This window comes from Salvelinus alpinus, chromosome 25 (assembly GCF_045679555.1).
Source record: "Salvelinus alpinus chromosome 25, SLU_Salpinus.1, whole genome shotgun sequence".
Classification (NCBI taxonomy): Eukaryota; Metazoa; Chordata; class Actinopteri; order Salmoniformes; family Salmonidae; genus Salvelinus; species Salvelinus alpinus.
This window is the reverse complement of record NC_092110.1, coordinates 6452200-6471084: the sequence shown is the minus strand read 5'-3', so window position 1 is coordinate 6471084 and position 18885 is coordinate 6452200. Positions and strand designations below refer to the sequence as shown.

The following is an 18885-nucleotide window of genomic DNA, read 5'->3' as shown; positions in this document are numbered from 1 at the left end:
CTAATCCACACTGTCAGCAGGAGGATCCCGTGCCAGTTTAATATGGCCATGATCGTTAGCATCGCCGGCTAGGCATCACTGGCTAGGGTAAGCTAAGGCTAGCAGCTAGCTACAGCAGCTAATACAAATCTAGATGTGATGGCTAGACTAGGGTTAAGGCTACAGCAGATGGCTACGGGTTAAGCCAGCCGTCAGTGAGTATTGCTTAGCCTTGGCGACAAATTATTTTTTTAATCAAAAACATCCCAGTGGGGGTGGCGATTACTATAGCGTTCCTCCCAAAGGAGTGGACACACTATACACATGGGACAGGACACACACAAATACACCCACAAAAATACACACACACACACACATAGGACAGGGCACACATATTTTTATTTCACCTTTATTTAACCAGGTAGGCAAGTTGAGAACAAGTTCTCATTTACAATTGCGACCTGGCCAAGATAAAGCAAATCAGTTCGACATACAACACAGAGTTACACATGGAGTAAAACAAACATACAGTCAATAATACAGTAGAAAAAGAAGTCTATTTACAATGTGAGCAAATTAGGTGAGATAAGGGAGGTAAAGGCAAAAAAAAGGCAATGGTGGCGAAGTAAATACAATATAGCAAGTTAAACACTGGAATGGTAGATTTGCAGTGGAAGAATGTGCAAAGTAGAGATAGAAATAATGGGGTGCAAAGGAGCAAAATAAATAAATAAATAAATACAGTAGGGGGAGAGGTAGTTGTTTGGGCTAAATTATAGATGGGCTATGTACAGGTGCAGTAATCTGTGAGCTGCTCTGACAGCTGGTGCTTAAAGCTAGTGAGGGAGATAAGTGTTTCCAGTTTCAGAGATTTTTGTAGTTCATTCCAGTCATAGGCAGCAGAGAAGTGGAAGGAGAGGCGGCCAAAGGAAGAATTGGTTTTGGGGGTGACTAGAGAGACATACCTGCTGGAGCGCGTGCTACAGGTGGGTGCTGCTATGGTGACCAGCGAGCTGAGATAAGGGGGGACTTTACCTACAGTGGGGAGAACAAGTATTTGATACACTGCCGATTTTGCAGGTTTTCCTACTTACAAAGCATGTAGAGGTCTGTCATTTTTATCATAGGTACACTTCAACTGTGAGACACGGAATCTAAAACAAAAATCCAGAAAATCACATTGTATGATTTTTAAGTAATTCATTTGCATTTTATTGCATGACATAAGTATTTGATACATCAGAAAAGCAGAACTTAATATTTGGTACAGAAACCTTTGTTTGCAATTACAGAGATCATACGTTTCCTGGAGTTCTTGACCAGGTTTGCACACACTGCAGCAGGGATTTTGTCCCACTCCTCCATACAGACCTTCTCCAGATCCTTCAGGTTTCGGGGCTGTCGCTGGGCAATACGGACTTTCAGCGCCCTCCAAAGATTTTCTATTGGGTTCAGGTCTGGAGACTGGCTAGGCCACTCCAGGACCTTGAGATGCTTCTTACGGAGCCACTCCTTAGTTTCCCTGGCTGTGTGTTTCGGGTCGTTGTCATGCTGGAAGACCCAGCCACGACCCATCTTCAATGCTCTTACTGAGGGAAGGAGGTCGTTGGCCAAGATCTCGCGATACATGGCCCCATCCATCCTCCCCTCAATACGGTGCAGTCGTCCTGTCCCCTTTGCAGAAAAGCATCCCCAAAGAATGATGTTTCCACCTCCACGCTTCACGGTTGGGATGGTGTTCTTGGGGTTGTACTCATCCTTCTTCTTCCTCCAAACACGTCGAGTGGAGTTTAGACCAAAAAGATCAATTTTTGTCTCATCAGACCACATGACCTTCTCCCATTCTTCCTCTGGATCATCCAGATGGTCATTGGCAAACTTCAGACGGGCCTGGACATGCCCTGGCTTGAGCAGGGGGACCTTGCGTGCGCTGCAGTATTTTAATCCATGACGGCATAGTGTGTTACTAATGGTTTTCTTTGAGACTGTGGTCCCAGCTCTCTTCAGGTCATTGACCAGGTCCTGCCGTGTAGTTCTGGGCTGATCCCTCACCTTCCTCATGATCATTGATGCCCCACGAGGTGAGATCTTGCATGGAGCCCCAGACCGAGGATGATTGACCGTCATCTTGAACTTCTTCCATTTTCTAATAATTGCGCCAACAGTTGTTGCCTTCTCACCAAGCTGCTTGCCTATTGTCCTGTAGCCCATCCCAGCCTTGTGCAGGTCTACAATTTTATCCCTGATGTCCTTACACAGCTCTCTGGTCTTGGCCATTGTGGAGAGGTTGGAGTCTGTTTGATTGAGCGTGTGGACAGGTGTCTTTTATACAGGTAACGAGTTCAAACAGGTGCAGTTAATACAGGTAATGAGTGGAGAACAGGAGGGCTTCTTAAAGAAAAACTAACAGGTCTGTGAGAGCCGGAATTCTTACTGGTTGGAAGGTGATCAAATACTTATGTCTTGCAATAAAATGCAAATTAATTACTTAAAAATCATACAATGTGATTTTCTGGATTTTTGTTTTAGATTCCGTCTCTCACAGTTGAAGTGTACCTATGATAAAAATTACAGACCTCTACATGCTTTGTAAGTAGGAAAACCTGCAAAATCGGCAGTGTATCAAATACTTGTTCTCCCCACTGTAGCAGGGTCTTGTAGATGACCTGGAGCCAGTGGGTTTGGCGACGAGTATGAAGCGAGGGCCAGCCAACGAGAGCGTACAGGTCGCAGTGGTGGGTAATATATGGGGCTTTGGTGACAAAAAGGATGGCACTGTGATAGACTGCATCCAATTTATTGAGTAGGGTATTGGAGGCTATTTTGTAAATGACATCGCCGAAGTCGAGGATCGGTAGGATGGTCAGTTTTACAAGGGTATGTTTGGCAGCATGAGTGAAGGATGCTTTGTTGCGAAATAGGAAGCCAATTCTAGATTTAACTTTGGATTGGAGATGTTTGATGTGAGTCTGGAAGGAGAGTTTACAGTCTAACCAGACACCTAGGTATTTGTAGTTGTCCACATATTCTAAGTCAGAACCGTCCAGAGTAGTAATGCTGGACGGGGGCGGGCAGGTGCAGGCAGCAATCGGTTGAAGAGCATGCATTTAGTTTTACTTGTATTTAAGAGCAATTGGAGGCCATGGAAAGAGAGTTGTATGGCATTGAAGCTCGTCTGGAGGGTTGTTAACACAGTGTCCAAAGAAGGGCCAGAAGTATACAGAATGGTGTCGTCTGCGTAGAGGTGGATCAGAGACTCACCAGCAGCAAGAGCGACATCATTGATGTATACAGAGAAGAGAGTCGGTCCAAGAATTGAACCCTGTGGCACCCCCATAGAGACTGCCAGCGGCCCGGACAACAGGCCCTCCGATTTGACACACTGAACTCTATCAGAGAAGTAGTTGGTGAACCAGGCGAGGCAATCATTTGAGAAACCAAGGCTATCGAGTCTGCCGATGAGGATGTGGTGATTGACAGAGTCGAAAGCCTTGGCCAGGTCAATGAATACGGCTGCACAGTATTGTTTCTTATCGATGGCGGTTAAGATATCGTTTAGGACCTTGAGCGTGGCTGAGGTGCACCCATGACCAGCTCTGAAACCAGATTGCATAGCGGAGAAGGTATGGTGGGATTCGAAATGGTCGGTAATCTGTTTGTTCACTTGGCTTTCGAAGACCTTAGAAAGGCAAGGGTAGGATAGATATGCAGGATAGCACGCGACTTGTGTGGTTCAGCATTATGTTAGTGACCACTGCTGTTCAAAACATTTCCGAGTTGGCAGATGAATGTCATAGCAGAGCCATATTCCAGCCATAGAGGAGTAATGTGTCTGTGTACACAGTAGCAGCAAATCAAATTGTATTAGTCACATGCACCGAACACAACAGGTGTAGACCTTACAGTGAAATGCTTACTTACAAGCCCCTAACCAACAATGCAGTTTAAAAAATATGAATAAGAATGAAAAGGAACAGGTAATTAAATAGTAGCAGTAAAATAACAATAGCGAGACTATATACAGGGGGTACAGGTAGAGTCAATGTGCGGGGGACCAGGTTGGTCACGGTAAATGAGGTAATATGTACATGTAGGTAGAGTTCTTAAAGTGACTATGCATAGATAATAACAGAGAGTAGGAGCTAAGTAAAAGGGGGGGGGGGGGGGCAATGCAAATAGTCTGGGTAGCCATGTGATTAGATGTTCAGGAGTCTTATGGCTTGCGGGTAGAAGCCTCTTGGACCTAAACTTGGCACTCCGGTACCGCTTGCTGTGCGATAGCAGAGAGAACAGTCCATGACTAGTGCGGCTGGAGTCTTTGACAATTTTTAGGGCCTTTCTCTGATGATGTGGACACCAAGGAACTTGAAGCTCTCAACCTGCTCTACTACAGCCCCGTCGATGAGAATGGGGGCGTGGTCGGTCCTCCTTTTCCTGTAGTCCACAATCATCTCCTTTGTCATGATCACGCTGAGGGAGAGGGTGTTGTCCTGGCACCACACGGCCAGGTCTCTGACCTCCTCCCTATAGGCTGTCTCGTTGTTGTCGGTGATCAGGCCTACCACTGTAGTGTCATCGGCAAACTTGATGGTATTGTAGTCGTGCCTGGTCGTGCAGTCATGAGTGAACAGGGAGTACAGGAGGTGACTGAGCACGCACCCCTAAGGGGCCTCTGTGTTGAGGATCAGCGTGGTGGATGTGTTGTTACCTATCCTTACCACCTGGGGATGGCCCATCAGGAAGTCCAGGATCCAGTTGCAGAGGGAGGTGTTTAGTCCCAGGGTCCTTAGATTAGTGATGAGCTTTGAGGGCACTATGGTGTTGAATGCTGAGCTGTAGTCAATGAACAGCATTCTCACATAGGTGTTCCTTTTGTCCAGGTGGGAAAGGGCAGTGTGGAGTGCAATAGAGATTGCATCATCTGTGGATCTATTAGGGCGGTATGCAAATTGGAGTGGGTCTAGGGTTTCTGGGATAATGGTGTTGATGTGAGCCATGACCAACCTTTCAAAGCACTTCATGGCTACAGACGTGAGTTCTACGGGTCGGTAGTCATTTAGGGAGGTTACCTTAGTGTTCTTGGGCACAGGGACTATGGTGGTCTGCTTAAAACATGTTGGTATTACAGACTCGGACAGGTAAGAGGTTGAAAAAGTCAGTGAAGACACTTGCCAGTTAGTCAGTGCATGCTCGTAGAACACGTCCTGGTAATCTGTCTTGTGAATGTTGACCTGTTTAAAGGTCTTACTCACATCGGTAGCAGAGAATGTGATCACACAGTTGTCCGGAACAGCTGGTGCTCTCATGCATGTTTCAGTGTTATTTGCCTCGAAGCGAGTATAGAAGTAGTTTAGCTCGTCTGGTAGGCTCGTGTCACCGGGCAGCTCTCGGCTGTGCTTCCCTTTCTAGTCTGTAATGGTTTGAAAGCCCTGGCACATCCGACGAGCGTCGGAGCCGGTGTAGTACGATTTGATCTTAGTCCTGTATTGATGCTTTGCATGTTTGATGGTTCATCTGAGGGCATAGCGGGATTTCTTATAGGTTTCCGGGTTAGAGTCCCGCTCCTTGAAAGCGGCAGCTCTAGCCTTTAGCTCAGTGCAGATGTTGCCTGTAATCCATGGCTTCTGGTTGGGGTATGTACGTACAGTCACTGTGGGGACGACGTCCTCGATGCACTTATTGATAAAGCCAGTGACAGATGTGGTGTATTCCTCAATGCCATCGGAAGAATCCCGGAACAGATTCCAGTCTGTGCTAGAAAAACAGTCCTGTAGCTTAGTATCTGCTTCATCTGAACACTTTTTTATTGACCGAGTCACTGTTGCTTCCTGCTTTAATTTTTGCTTGTAAGCAGGAATCAGGAAGATAGAATTATGGTCAGATTTGCCAAATGGAGGGTGAGGGAGAGCTTTGTACACGTCTCTGTGTGTGGAGTAAAGGTGGTCTAGAGTTCTTTTCCCTCTGGTTGCACATTTAACATGCTGATAGAAATTAGGTAAAACGGAATTAAGTTTCCCTGCATTATAGTCCCCGGCCACTTGGAGCGCCGCCTCTGGATGAGCGTTTTCCTGTTTGCTTATAGCGGTATACAGCTCATTGAGTGCAGTCTTAGTGCCAGCATTGGTCTGTGGTGGTATGTAGACAGCTACGAAAAATACAGATGAAAACTCTCTAGCACCAGCTGTTGTTTACAAATATGCATTGTCCGCCCCCCCCCCTTGTCTTACCAGACGCCGCTGTTCTATCCTGCCGATACAGCGTATAACCAGCCAGCTGTATGTTGATAATGTCGTTGTTCAGCCACGACTCTGTGAAGCATAAGATATTACAGGTTGTAATGTCCCGTTGGTAGTTTAATCTTCCTCGTAGGTCGTCAATTTTATTTTTCAACGATTGCATGTTAGCTAGTAAAACGGAAGGCAGTGGGGGTTTGTTCGATCACCTACGAATTCTCAGAAGGCAGCCTGACCTCCATCCTCTTTTTCTCCGCAAATTACGTGGATTTGGGCCTGTTCCCGGGAAAGCAGTATGTCCTTCACGTCAGGCTCGTTGGACTCGTTAAAGGAAAAAAAAGCTTCTGCCAGTTCGTGGTGAGTAATCACTGTTCTGATGTCCAGAAGTTATTTTTGGCCATAAGAGACAGTAGCAGCAATATTATGTACAGAATAAGTAAAAAAATAAGTTAAAACAACGCAAAAAAAACACAAAAAACCACAGTTGAGCACGTAAAAAGATAACACGATTAAATTTTCCCTATATTCGGTTGCGTTACCATGGCTTTTGCTGCCTTTTTTCCAGCTGCAATTTTTGGCACTTTCATTCCAGCAACATAGCACCCTGCATACTACTACTGGTTTGCCTCTGAAGCTAAGCAGGGTCGGGCTTGCTCGGTTCCTGTATGGGAAACTAGATGTTGCTAGAAGTGGTGGAAAACAATTTAATAGTGAAAAAAAAAAAATTGTAAGGAGAGGGCAAAGCAATTGCATAACGTAAGTCTACAAACTGCATGCAGCCTACAAGTCAGTGTCCCGACATGCATACATTCACTTTAAACTTCCCACAAAGCACAGACTTGGAGGGACTAAAAGAAGCCAAGCCTGTCCAAGGAAAGCTCCTTTACTGGCCATTTGCAAACAGAAAGTTACACACCACTAGTTCCTCTGTACTAGTCCTGTGTAACTGCACATACGTTTTTCTCTTCAAGGAGAGGAGAGGAGACTGTAACTGTATGAGCCTGAGTTAGTCAGTTTCCATTGTAGTGTGATTAGATCCATGTACCCTCTGCTGGGATGTTGGGGATGATTGTACTCAGGCTATTTCCAGCTCTGCATGACACTGTGACGCCCCGCTGAACAGTGTGTGTGTGTGTGTGTGTGTGTGTGTGCAGCATGTGTATGTGTGTGTGACCCCCTGCTGATCAATGTTCCCCTTTGTTCCCCTGCAGTACAAGCCCCCCCAGTACAAGCCCCCCTACTTTCATCAGATCGGCTCCAAACAAGAAACAAGTTGAGATGAAAACATCAAAAGAAAAGAAAACTTGTTCATGCTCTTTCTCTCTCTTCCCTATTTTTTCCCATTTTCAAATGCAGCATCTGCAAACATTGTTAAAAAAAAAAGCTGTCTTTGTCACGAAGAAAACAATCCTAAAGTTTAAGTTGGTAGATTTCTCGGTTGCAACAAACGAAGCAAACTTTTATGTGCATCAACACAAAGACTAGCCCTGAGAAAGTCTCATCTGAACTCATCCAATAATACAAGTCCGCTTAGATTTCACACATTCAAAGTAGCAACTTTTTATTTTTTTTTACAATTCTAATAAATGCAACAGTTGAACGGACGAAGATACTCCAAACTTTTTGAAATTGTATAATCCATCAGATATTGACTGAATTCTAGCACATTAAACATTTCACTGGCACGGACAAAGAGATCAGGAATTTTGGTTGGAATTCAGGTATTCAATTTATTGTCAAATTGCACTTTATTTTCTTATAATGCACTCTCTCTTATTGTGTCAGGCATTTAAACAATATTTTGTGTTAAAATAAAGGTATATAGTGCATTCGGAAAGTTTTCAGACACATTTCCATTTTTCCACATTTTGTTATGTTACAGCCTTATTCTAAAATGTATATGTATATATGTAAAAAATCTTAATCAATCTACACACAATGCCCCATAATGACAAAGCGAAAACAGTTTTTTAGATTTTTTTTAGCAAATTTATAAAAAATAAAAACAGAAATACCTTATGAATATGAATTCAGAGCCTTTGCTATGAGACTGGAAATTGAGCTCAGGTGCATTCTGTTTCCATTGATCATCCTTAAGATGTTTCTACAACTTGATTGGAGTCCACCTGTGGTAAATTAAATTGATTGGAAAGGCACACACCTGTCTATATAAGGTCCCACAGTTGACAGTGCATGTCAGAGCAAAAACCAAGCCATGATGTCAAAGGAATTGTCTGTAGGATTGTGTCGAGGCACAGATCTGGGGAAGGGTACCAAAAAATGTGTGCAGCATTGAGGTCCCCAAGAACACAGTGGCCTCCATCACTCTTATACGGAAGAAGTTTGTAACCAAGACTTTTCCTAGAGCTGGCCGCCTGGCCAAACTGAGCAATCGGGGAGAAGGGCCTTGGTCAGGGAGGTGACAAAGAAATCGATGGTCACTCTGACAGAGCTCCAGAGTTCTGGGAGAACCTTCCAGAAGGACAACCTGCAGCACTCCACCAATCAGGCCTTTATGGTAGAGTGGCCAAACGGAAGCGACTCCTAAATAAAAGGCACGACAGCCCACTTGGAGTTTGCCAAAAGGCATCTAAAGGACTCGCGAACCATGAGAAACAAGATTCTCTGGTCTGATAAAACCAAGATTGAACTCTTTGGCCTGAATGCCAAGCGTCACTTCTGGAGGAAACCTGGCACCATCCCTACAGTGAAGCATGGTGGTGGCAGTATCATACTGTGGGGAGGGTTTTCAGAGGCAGGGACTGGGAGACTTGTCAGGGGGATAGATGAACAGAGCAAAGTACAGAGAGATCATTGATGAAAACCTGCTCCAGTGCGCTCAGGATCTCAGACTGGGGCGTAGGTTCACCTTCCAACAGGACAAAAACTCTAAGCACACAGCTAAGACAACACAGGAGTGGCTTCGGGACAAGTCTCTGAATGTCCTTGAGTGGCCCAGCCAGAGCCCGGACTTGAACCCGATTGAACATCTCTGGAGAGACCTGAAAATAGCTGTACAGCGACGCTCCCCACCCAACCTGACAGAGCTTGAAGGGATCTGGGGTCAGGAGCAATGTTCCCTCTAATTATTTTCGGCACTGAGCAAATTTCAGCTAGCTGACTGCAAACTTGAACGTTGTGAAAATTCTGTGCAACTTCCAGTTTACTGTGAACACTGAGGCTGTACCCGCTTTAAATTACAGTTTTAACAGTGGCCAAGTAGGCTACTGTGGCTGTTTCATCATACTGTGGGCTTACCAGAGTGGCCTACCATCAAAAACAATGGATAAAATGCATCCCATAACATCCAATACTTTCTTCTCTGGAGCAGAGCGCCGTTGAAAGGAGTGATAACTGGAGTGGCGTTAAGTGTTGAGGAGGATCAACTGAAGTTGAAGATTCCCGGTGTCTGTTACACCCACCATTTGGTGTGACGCAGACCTGGTGGAGAGCGTGGTGAAACAGAGAAGACACTTTCTGTACAACTGAGTTTTGATGCATTGTCTTTTCCAGCTAAAATCAATTTACGATGTGTCACTTATCCCGTGAGAGCTTTTGTCCCGAACCCATTACAGTGTTTTAGGTGTCAAGCTTATGGTCATGTGGCAGCAGTGTGTAGGAGGGAGATGTCTAGATGTGAGAAGTGTGCAGAAGGACATGAGACAAAGGAATGTGTAGTATCGGTGGGAAAAGTTGTGTGTCAACTGTAGGGGTACCCATGGTGCTGGAGATCAGAGGTGTCTGGTGAGAGAAAGGCATGTTGAGGTTGCCATGATCAGAGTAGTGCAGAAGGTGTCGTATATTGAGGCAGTAAAGAGAGTAGTAGAGGAAGATGGGTCCAGGGTGAGGAATCCTAAAAGGACCCCTGTGAATAGGCTGAGGCCAATAGAGAGTGATAGGAATAACATGTGCTTCAGTAAGGTTCGTTTTTTTGGCGTTCATGGCCATGGTTGATAATTGTACCGCAGGTATTGAATGTAAATCACAGAGGATTGATGTTAAGGTAGCAGCTGCATAGAAGTACTTGGGTGTATGAGATTTTACTGCAGAAGAGTTACAAGATGTTTTGAATGATAATGTCTCGTCCTCCCAGGCTGCTTGCCTGGAGAAGGGTCAGATAGAGCCAAAGTAGTGTAATAGTAGGCTGATACACAGCCAATACAGTAGGTAGCGGCATGCACCTATAATATTTGTTTGCGAACCACCATAATATCGAAGAAGAAAAAGGAAGAAGAAGTGGAACAGGGCTGACTCACCAGAGATACTTTCTTAGTGCTTTGAGTAGCAATGCCCATGGATCTGTCTTTTTCAGCCACAGTGCAGGTAGGGTAGACAGAACATGGGTTTTGGTGGTTGCAAAACTCATGCTCTGTCAACCCTATCTGCACTGTGGCTGAAAAAGACAGATCCTTGCGCATTGCTACTCAAAGCACTAAGAAATGATCTCTAGGTTCACTCATAGGAAATCCATGAAACATCTCATGACGTGTTCTCAATATGTTGCTGCACAAAGAACATGGTGAGTCAGGTTTGTAGGCTAGAACAAGCTACAGTACAGTACGTAACTGAAAACTAAGTAGACGGCTTTTAAAATTCCTCTTTAGATACTTTAGAGTGGGGTAGCTGGGTGTAAGACATTTGGTTATTTGGAGGTACCGAAACAGAGGCTTACAACCATAGAATTAAAATAGAGTAGAATGGGCATAGAATCAGTCCACCCATTATGGCATCATTGACTTAAATGGGGATGTCCGTTCTAATCATTCGAAATATATAAAATGCTTAAAACTCAGCAAATCTAATTGTTTAAACAATACACAGGTACTGTATATTTGTATTTATCCAAAAGTGTTTATAGTTTACAGGATGTTAGAGCCTCACTTTGTGCTTTGCTTTTCTAACAAGCAGGAGAAGGTGTGTAATTGGAGGATAAAAGTTGAGATCATGTTCTCTCACTTTACTTAATGTGTTTAATTGACCTGTCATGTTGGACTGCAGTTGTAACAGTACTGTGAATGGGCTTACAGCTAAACCATTGAACTCAGTAACTGAATGAAGTCAACTAGCACTAAAGCATTACCATTTTACATTTAGCAGACACTCTTATCCAGAGCGACTTACAGTCCATGCATTCAACTAAGGTAGGTAAATACCATGAATGGGAAATTCATGCAGTTCGTGAAAGATGTTTAAGGTGTGTTTCACATGACGTCTTACAGACAAATGGGGTCCCCTGAAAACCATCCAATAGGAGCATATCTTGATTCTTCGGCCAGTGTGTGTGTGTGTGTGTGTGTGTGTGTGTGTGTGTGTGTGTGTGATCCCCCCTACCTCCGAATGCCGGCCTCATGGTGAAATCATGATCATCTACTTTCAGAAGCTGCTCTGTCTTCAGCTTGCGATTTTTGGTCACATCTGGAGGCTTCTTTGTCAAGGAACTGGTATAAGACAACACAAGACAACACCATAATAAGTCACGACGACTGTCTGGCGGAAAAATTCATTTCTAACTTGACACAAGCAGATCTGGAATGAGATCAAATAAAACTATAAATGAGTGGAGAATATCTCACTTTGGTCTCTCTGAGCCTATTCATATTGTAGCAAGTGGGTTAACCCTATTGGCACGATGTGTAGGGTGCTTGCCTTTCAAGCCAGTTACCTCGCAGTTCGCTACATTGGCGTCCGAAGTGGGATGGAGGACTGTGAGGCCATTATCTGAGTAGTCAAAGCACAGGGACGTGCTTTCCTCGCTATATGAGCCACTTTACAATTCCCACTAAGTGGGCTAACCCTATTTGCGCAATGCATAGGGTGTTTGCCTTTTACACCAGCGACCCGTGTTCACTTTCATGCCCTGACCTTCGCTATAACATAAAGCACAATCAAAGTGGAATGGAAATTCATCTTGCTTTGCTTTATTACATGAAAACAGTAGCTGCAGTTCTCAACCCCTACTGGGTAACATCCAGATAACTGTGCTTCCCTCCCTGATGGCATTGACAGATGGCTTTGAGACACGTGGTCGTGCTGATCTTACTCAAGGCACTGGCACTGTAATTGATGAGTGGGCACAACAAGTAGGCTATACCTAGGGTCTTCCTTGGCTGTCTAGTGTCGCAACCTTTTCTCACAGCATTTCGTATTATTCTGTATGTAAATCAGAGACACTCCATTTAGTATGATATGTTATGTTTCGTATCGAATGTAATCATTTGTGGATGTCCATCACACATTTTGTATGATATGTTATGAATTACAATTTGTATTATATGTTAATAATTAGCAATACGTGTTTTATGTTACGAATTTACAAACCTACAATATGTTACGAAATTGCAAAACGTATTATATGTTACTAATTTGCAAAACTTATGATAGGTTAAGGTTAGTGTTGGGGGAAGAGTTAGCTAAATGGGTTAAGGTTAGGTGAAGGGTTAGCTAAAAGGGTTAAGGTTAGGGTTAGGAGAAAGGTTATCTAACATCCTAAGTAGGTGCAAAGTAGCAAGTAGTTGAAAAGGTGCTAATTAGCTAAAATGCTATAGTTGTCCGTGATGAGATTTGAACTCGCAACCTTTGTGTAGCTAGACATTCGCATTCTAGTTTTTACCCCAAGTAACCATTGTCTTATGTAACCATACCAAACTTAACATTTCATACTAAATGGAGAGTCACGGATTTACGTACAGAATAATACGAAATTAACTGAGACCAGGTTGCGTGTCTTCTACCACTGTCTATCTGGGTCTTGTTGTATTTTCACCTCCCCTCTGTCCTTTATAATTAGTTATTAGATCGTTTTTCCATGTCCAATTTTGCCTATCAAGTTTTGTGAATTTCAATGATGATGATGAAGAAGAAGAAGACACAACGGATCTTGAACCATTGCATACCAAAGAACCACACCTGGGTGAGCAGTATCGGGTACAAACTTACGTGCCATGATTTGCTGTCTCTGTGCCATGCTTTGCCGTCTCCACGGTTCCCGTCCATCTCCGTACTCGGTGTCCGTGATTACGGCATTCCCCGGTAACCACCAGACAGAATAATAAAAATAGCGATTTAGTCAGATAAGGCATCGTTATGCGTGCAAGTCTAAAATTCCACAAGTGACTCCAAAAGCCTCGTTCAGTTGACCTACAGGCACACGGCGTTGTACGCATCTCCTCGCTCACGGGAAACCAAGCGTTCTGACCGGCATTGCTTTGCAACTGCGATGGTTTGATAATGTGTAGGTTGTGTTTGAATACGGCCGCTTGGGAATCTATGCTCCGAGAGGATTCTTCCGATTGTCATTGGTTAGAAACTGCACAGCTGTTTTGATGCCCAGTGCCCCCAGTGCCCCAGTCACGGTTGGTCATTGTCGCAGCGAACACGCAGACAGGGAGCTCCGGGTCTACACAGCTGTCATTTTTAACATGCTTGATAAAACTCGGGAATAAGTATGTAACCTAATATTAACACAACCTCCAATGTACGGGGGCGCAGAGAGGAATTGCTACAACTACTCTCGGTCTGATTCGTTTTTGAGTGGACATACTGAGGTTGCGGAATGTGTGGGTAAAAATACAAACACTATTTATAGGGATAGATGAAGCCCACTTTAAGATTCTCGTTGTGCAGTACAGTTAAGTGAAAAGTGCATGTGTAGACGAAGGAAAAAAGCAGCCCTATTATGCATCACCTGTTTCCAAATTTACACAGTTCAAAGTTGCGCTGCGCTGTGCAACGGCAGGTCCATTAGTATTCTCTCTGTGATTCCTCCTTCCTCTCAAGTTGAGATGATAAGGGCCATTCTCAGGGGGGACCTGGGCTCCACGCTGGGACCTGGCTCTCAGATCCGCACGGGGGTAAGAGGCACCAGGGTCCCTGGGGTACCTCCAGTCGCGGCCGCGGCGCGGAGAAGCAGCAACAGCAACAGCAGATGGCGCGCGGCTTTTTGTTAAGTGTTTTGTCGTCGCCCACTCAGCTCTCACTTTGCTCCAGCCCCTGAAACGCATATTATCTGGATTTCAGTGCAATTCTTCCCGATCCGTGCTATTTGGGATCCTTGGGACGTCCCTACCCCATTGGCGTTGTCATTTAACCCTCCTGTTGTGTTCCGGTCGAATTGGACCGATTTACAAGTTTTCTCTCTGAAAGACGTAGTTCATTTAATCTGATTGTCATAAGGTTCCATGACTTTGTACACGCAGTGCATCTAAGCACACAAAATACATGTTGATGATTTTTGTTAAATTGTGGGTGTTTTTTAACTTTTGTACACCTGTGGTGTTACTTTTTGACCGGTCAATAAAAATGAACAGGTGGGACTACAATTAGTGTATAAATTGAGTTCAGTCACATGCCATTCATCAGATGGACACACTTCTTCTCCCAGACCCCCATATGCATGTGTGTTTAAGAAAACACACACACCTCACTCCCCTTCTTGGCTTCCATGTCAACCCCCACAGGAACCTTTCACCTGTTGGCATTCTCACAAACAATCGCAACATTGTTTCAATAATATATAGAACTTTTCTTGCAGCTCTGGTATATAAAAGCTTTTTTGAGGCCTTGCCTGGTTCCTCTCTAGGTTTCTTCCTAGGTTTTGGCCTTTCTAGGGAGTTTTTCCTAGCCACCGTGCTTCTACACCTGCATTACTAGCTGTTTGGGGTTTTAGGCTGGGTGTCTGTACAGCACTTCGAGATATTAGCTGATGTACGAAGGGCTATATAAAAAATAAAATTAAAAATAAATAAATTGATTGCTCACAATTCATTCTGTGGCACAATGGCCAAACGATATACTGTATGTGAGGCTCTTGATCATATCTTTGATCATGACACTGGTGAGGAAGAGAGAGGCCAGGAAACTGACAGTGAAGTAGTCTGTGATAAATAGCACAATATGTTTCATCTGAGTATTTGTTACAGTAAAAATAATCCATACATTATGCTTTTTTTTACTCAAAAACTAGTTGTATGAGCTCAGGTCAATGAGGCCTACAGGCCATAAATAGCTAATAGAAGTTCAAAACTTCTATTTAACTTAAGTTAATAAAAATATATAACACAACATTAAGTGATAATATATGTATTATAATGGGGTGGTCATTTTGGACCGGGAACACAGAATTAATTAACATGAAACAAACACAACAGGAGGGTTAAAAGGGTTCCCAGCTAGCACAGTGGATCTTGTCCGATTCCGGCTGAGAGTAGGGGCACTCGGTTGAGAGTCAGACTCGGCTGATGTCATGTGGCCCGAGTCTGGGCCGCCTACTGCAGTATTACTTATTGCTAGGATGCGGGATTGAGCTAGGACCGATTCCGGTGTGAGTTATCTGGCCCAAATGTATTAGTTGGGGCTCGGGCAGATTGGGGCTTCTCTCTGGCAGATGATTACACAGGCTGCTTTATATAATTAACATTTAATTATTTATTTATTCATATTTTCTCATTGTTTCTGTGATCAAAAAATACAATTAACATTTAAATGAAAATCTTTGGGAGTCCTGTGTAGTATTTTAGTATTTTCATACTTTGTGCAAGGCAATTGATAAGCATTAAAAACTTTGTGGATGGAACTTCCCGAGGGGCGCAGCAGTCTAAGACACTGCGTCACAGTGCAAACTGCGTTTCTACAGATGCTGGTTCGAGACACGTGCCTGCCGGGAGACCCATGAGGCGATGCACAATTGGCTCAGCGTCGTCAGAGTTAGGGGAGGGTTTAGCCGGCCGGGATGTCCATGTCCCATCGCAGTGTAGCAACTCCTCTGTCGAGCTAGGTGCATGCACGCTGACACGGTCACCCAGGTGTATAGTGTTTCCTCCAAGACAAAATGTTTTTTTTTGTGGATGGGTATAATTTGTATGTATAAAATGTATGATAGTAATATTAAAAATGACTAAATCAGGCAATACTGTATACATTTATTTCAATTTGCATCGGGCCGCTTCTGGGGGGATTCTGGTAAGTAGAATTTTGGTATACAGAAACATTGGGCCGATACTGGGCAGTCATTCATTTTGAAGAGGGGCGCTTCTGGGCCACTTCTTCATTGCTAGCTGGGTTAGGGTTAGGTAAGGGTTATGGTGCTCCTCAGAGGAGGAAGGGGAGGACCATCCTCCTCAGTGAAATTTCAAAATTTAAATTGTGAAACATAAAAAAAGTTATCCTTTTTAGATAAAACTAAACCAAATATATTCATATGTCACCAAATAATTCATTAAAATACACTGTTTTGCAATGAAGGTCTACAGTAACTTCAACAGCACTGTCTGGGGTAGCACCATGGTGTAGCCGGAGGACGGTTAGCTTCTGTCCTCTTCTGGCTACATTGACTTCAATACAAAACCTAGGAGGCTCGTAGGCCTCACCCCCTTCCATAGACATACATGGTAATTCTGACCACTTCCAGAGGACGTCCTCCAACCAATCAACGCTTTTGCAGTATGAACTGACATGTTGTCCATCCAATCATAGAACGAACCTAGTGAGTTAGTGAGAAGGAACAATCTTCCCATTTTCCAACAAAGCATTATGGGGGTTCTATGTGTTGAGAGGCTTGGTGAGATTTTTGGGTAGAGATTATGAGTGAAGAGCAATAGTTTAGCATTTTTGGGATATTATTAAATTAAAATTAGTTTTTTCAAATTACAGGAGATGAAGGAGGTATATTAGAAATAGTTTTCTTTGTTTTAGAACTTTATTTTTGTGTTCAGTTAGTGCAATTTATTTAAATTTGCTTTTCTCACTACAGTAGCTAGCTAGCTACCAGCACAAGTGTGCAGTTTTCTACGCCAGAATGGTAGAATGGCCAACGCTGCCGAAAATGTTGTGGACTTTTTGTTGAAGAACCTCTTTCATTCTCTGGGATACACGGAAAAGGTGCGAATTAAAAGCGAGGGTCGACCTCTGCCTGCGATCAGTTTCATGAAAACGGGTGAAAATGTGAGGGCGTTCAATACAAACTTGAATCAAAAGTGTAGCTGGTTAACAGGGAGCCTTTCATCAGGCTATTGCTGGCCTTACCTGCTTTTTGGAACGTCTGAGCCTTGCTCGAAAGGTGGGTGCAGTGACCTGAAGAACATCGATCGTTCAGCTAAACGAAAAAACAAAAGCAGGGCATGCAAGAATTTGCTTTTAGGAGGACAAGACGAGAGGGAAAGTTCCGTTAACAAGGGCAACTACAAGGAGCTAGCAGAGGTAATTGCACGTTATGATACTTTACTTGCTGAAAATATGGAACTTTCGACTGTCTTTTCTGGGATGTTAAAAACAATTCAGAATGATTTGATAGCTTCCATCGCCTCATCCATGAAACGTTATTAAAGAGAGTGGTTGATGCAGCGCATTTTTTACCGTGCGCTCAGGTAGACTTTCCACTTTCATCCGGTATTTATTTAGCAAAGATGATAACACAATCACTCCGGACAGACACAAGCAAAAACTCATGACATAAATGTTGCAGCAGCCTAGGTTACACCTAAACATTAGAAATCTAGATCATTAGATCAGGGCTTTAGTCAGGAACGTTTATTGGGCTACTTTAATGTGTCAAGTGGACAATATGCGCAGTCTGTGTTTGACCTCATGGATTTTGAGATGTCTGAGTTTAAGTTCATAGAGAAACTTGTTGTCCAAACCTACTATGTAATGGAATGTATCTGATATTTGTATTTACAGCGAAGTCCCCTCCTGTTCCCTGATTAAGAGGTGATGAGTACTCGACACCACTACCATTGTCAACTTTCTCCTGACATGAACTGAAGCCACATCTCATGTGCTTGCTCATCCACTGGCACATTGAATGTTTCCCCTCCAAGCACTGTGAGTACCCCTATCAATTTTCTCTCATTACTGTATGTAGAGTCAATTACTTACACACTCACATTATTACACATCAATGATTTTACTCCTTGCTTGGACTAACTTATTCTTAGCTCTTTTGTCTAACTGTGTACTGCGTTGTCTTATAGTTTTTTGTCTTACCAGTCAAATTCTGTCCTGCACTGGTCAAGCCTCTGAACACCTCAACTCATGCCTCATACCCTCATTCAATCACCGCTGTGATCCCTTTCCAACACGGTGTAAGTAGCCCTCTCATTCCCATTCCCCATAATATTCTACCTTAAATGTCTTTATTAAATGCTTTAGGTTAAAATAATTAGTCTTTGACGGTTTTTGAAATACACTTTGACGTCTCTGTGCGTTCCTCGTCTATACCGTGGGTCTCCCATCCTACTAATTTTTTCAAGTCACCAGCCTCCACTGCTTTCCACGTACAGTATGCCCGGAGATCTCCCACTGTCACCCGAAGCAAGCCACTGAAACAGAGCTGCCGGTTCCCAGTTATTATGTAGGCTAATGAAACGTTAGTCTGCATGGCCTTTCCATATTAAAAAGGGATGAATCCATTCTGTAATGTGTCTGCGTTGCAGCATTGCCACTCTATTTCCTACGCACACATAATCCACTATCAATATTTATAGAAAGACAATATGACAAATTGAATTGGTCAAACTGATAAACATACAGTTATTCATTTGATTAATTTAATTGAAGACATCAGTGTGTGCATATAGGAACTTTACATGTTATAGCCCAGTGTGCCACTGGATATCATAAGGTGAATGCACCAATTTGTAAGTCGCTCTGGATAAGAGCGTCTGCTAAATGACTTAAA

At 43.6% G+C, this 18885-nt stretch overlaps 1 protein-coding gene and 1 long non-coding RNA gene across 2 annotated transcripts in view; one reads left to right on the top strand and one right to left on the bottom strand.

Annotated features, from left to right (window-relative positions):
- LOC139553261 (gamma-aminobutyric acid receptor subunit rho-2-like) overlaps positions 1–14264 on the bottom strand; it is a 34551-nt gene extending 20287 nt beyond the window's left edge. Inside the window, exons 1-2 of the mRNA XM_071365397.1 lie at positions 13149–14264; positions 11544–11650 (exon numbers count right to left, since the gene is read on the bottom strand). Coding sequence (XP_071221498.1) covers positions 11544–11650; positions 13149–13375 — 334 coding nt within the window. The 5' untranslated portion in view covers positions 13376–14264. The remainder of the gene's footprint in view (positions 1–11543; positions 11651–13148) is intronic.
- A 2882-nt stretch (positions 14265–17146) lies between these two features.
- LOC139553067 (uncharacterized) lies at positions 17147–18610 on the top strand. Its single transcript, XR_011670590.1, has 3 exons — positions 17147–17405; positions 17886–18029; positions 18195–18610. It is a non-coding gene; the product is annotated as an uncharacterized lncRNA (long non-coding RNA).
- The last annotated feature ends 275 nt before the right edge of the window (positions 18611–18885 follow it).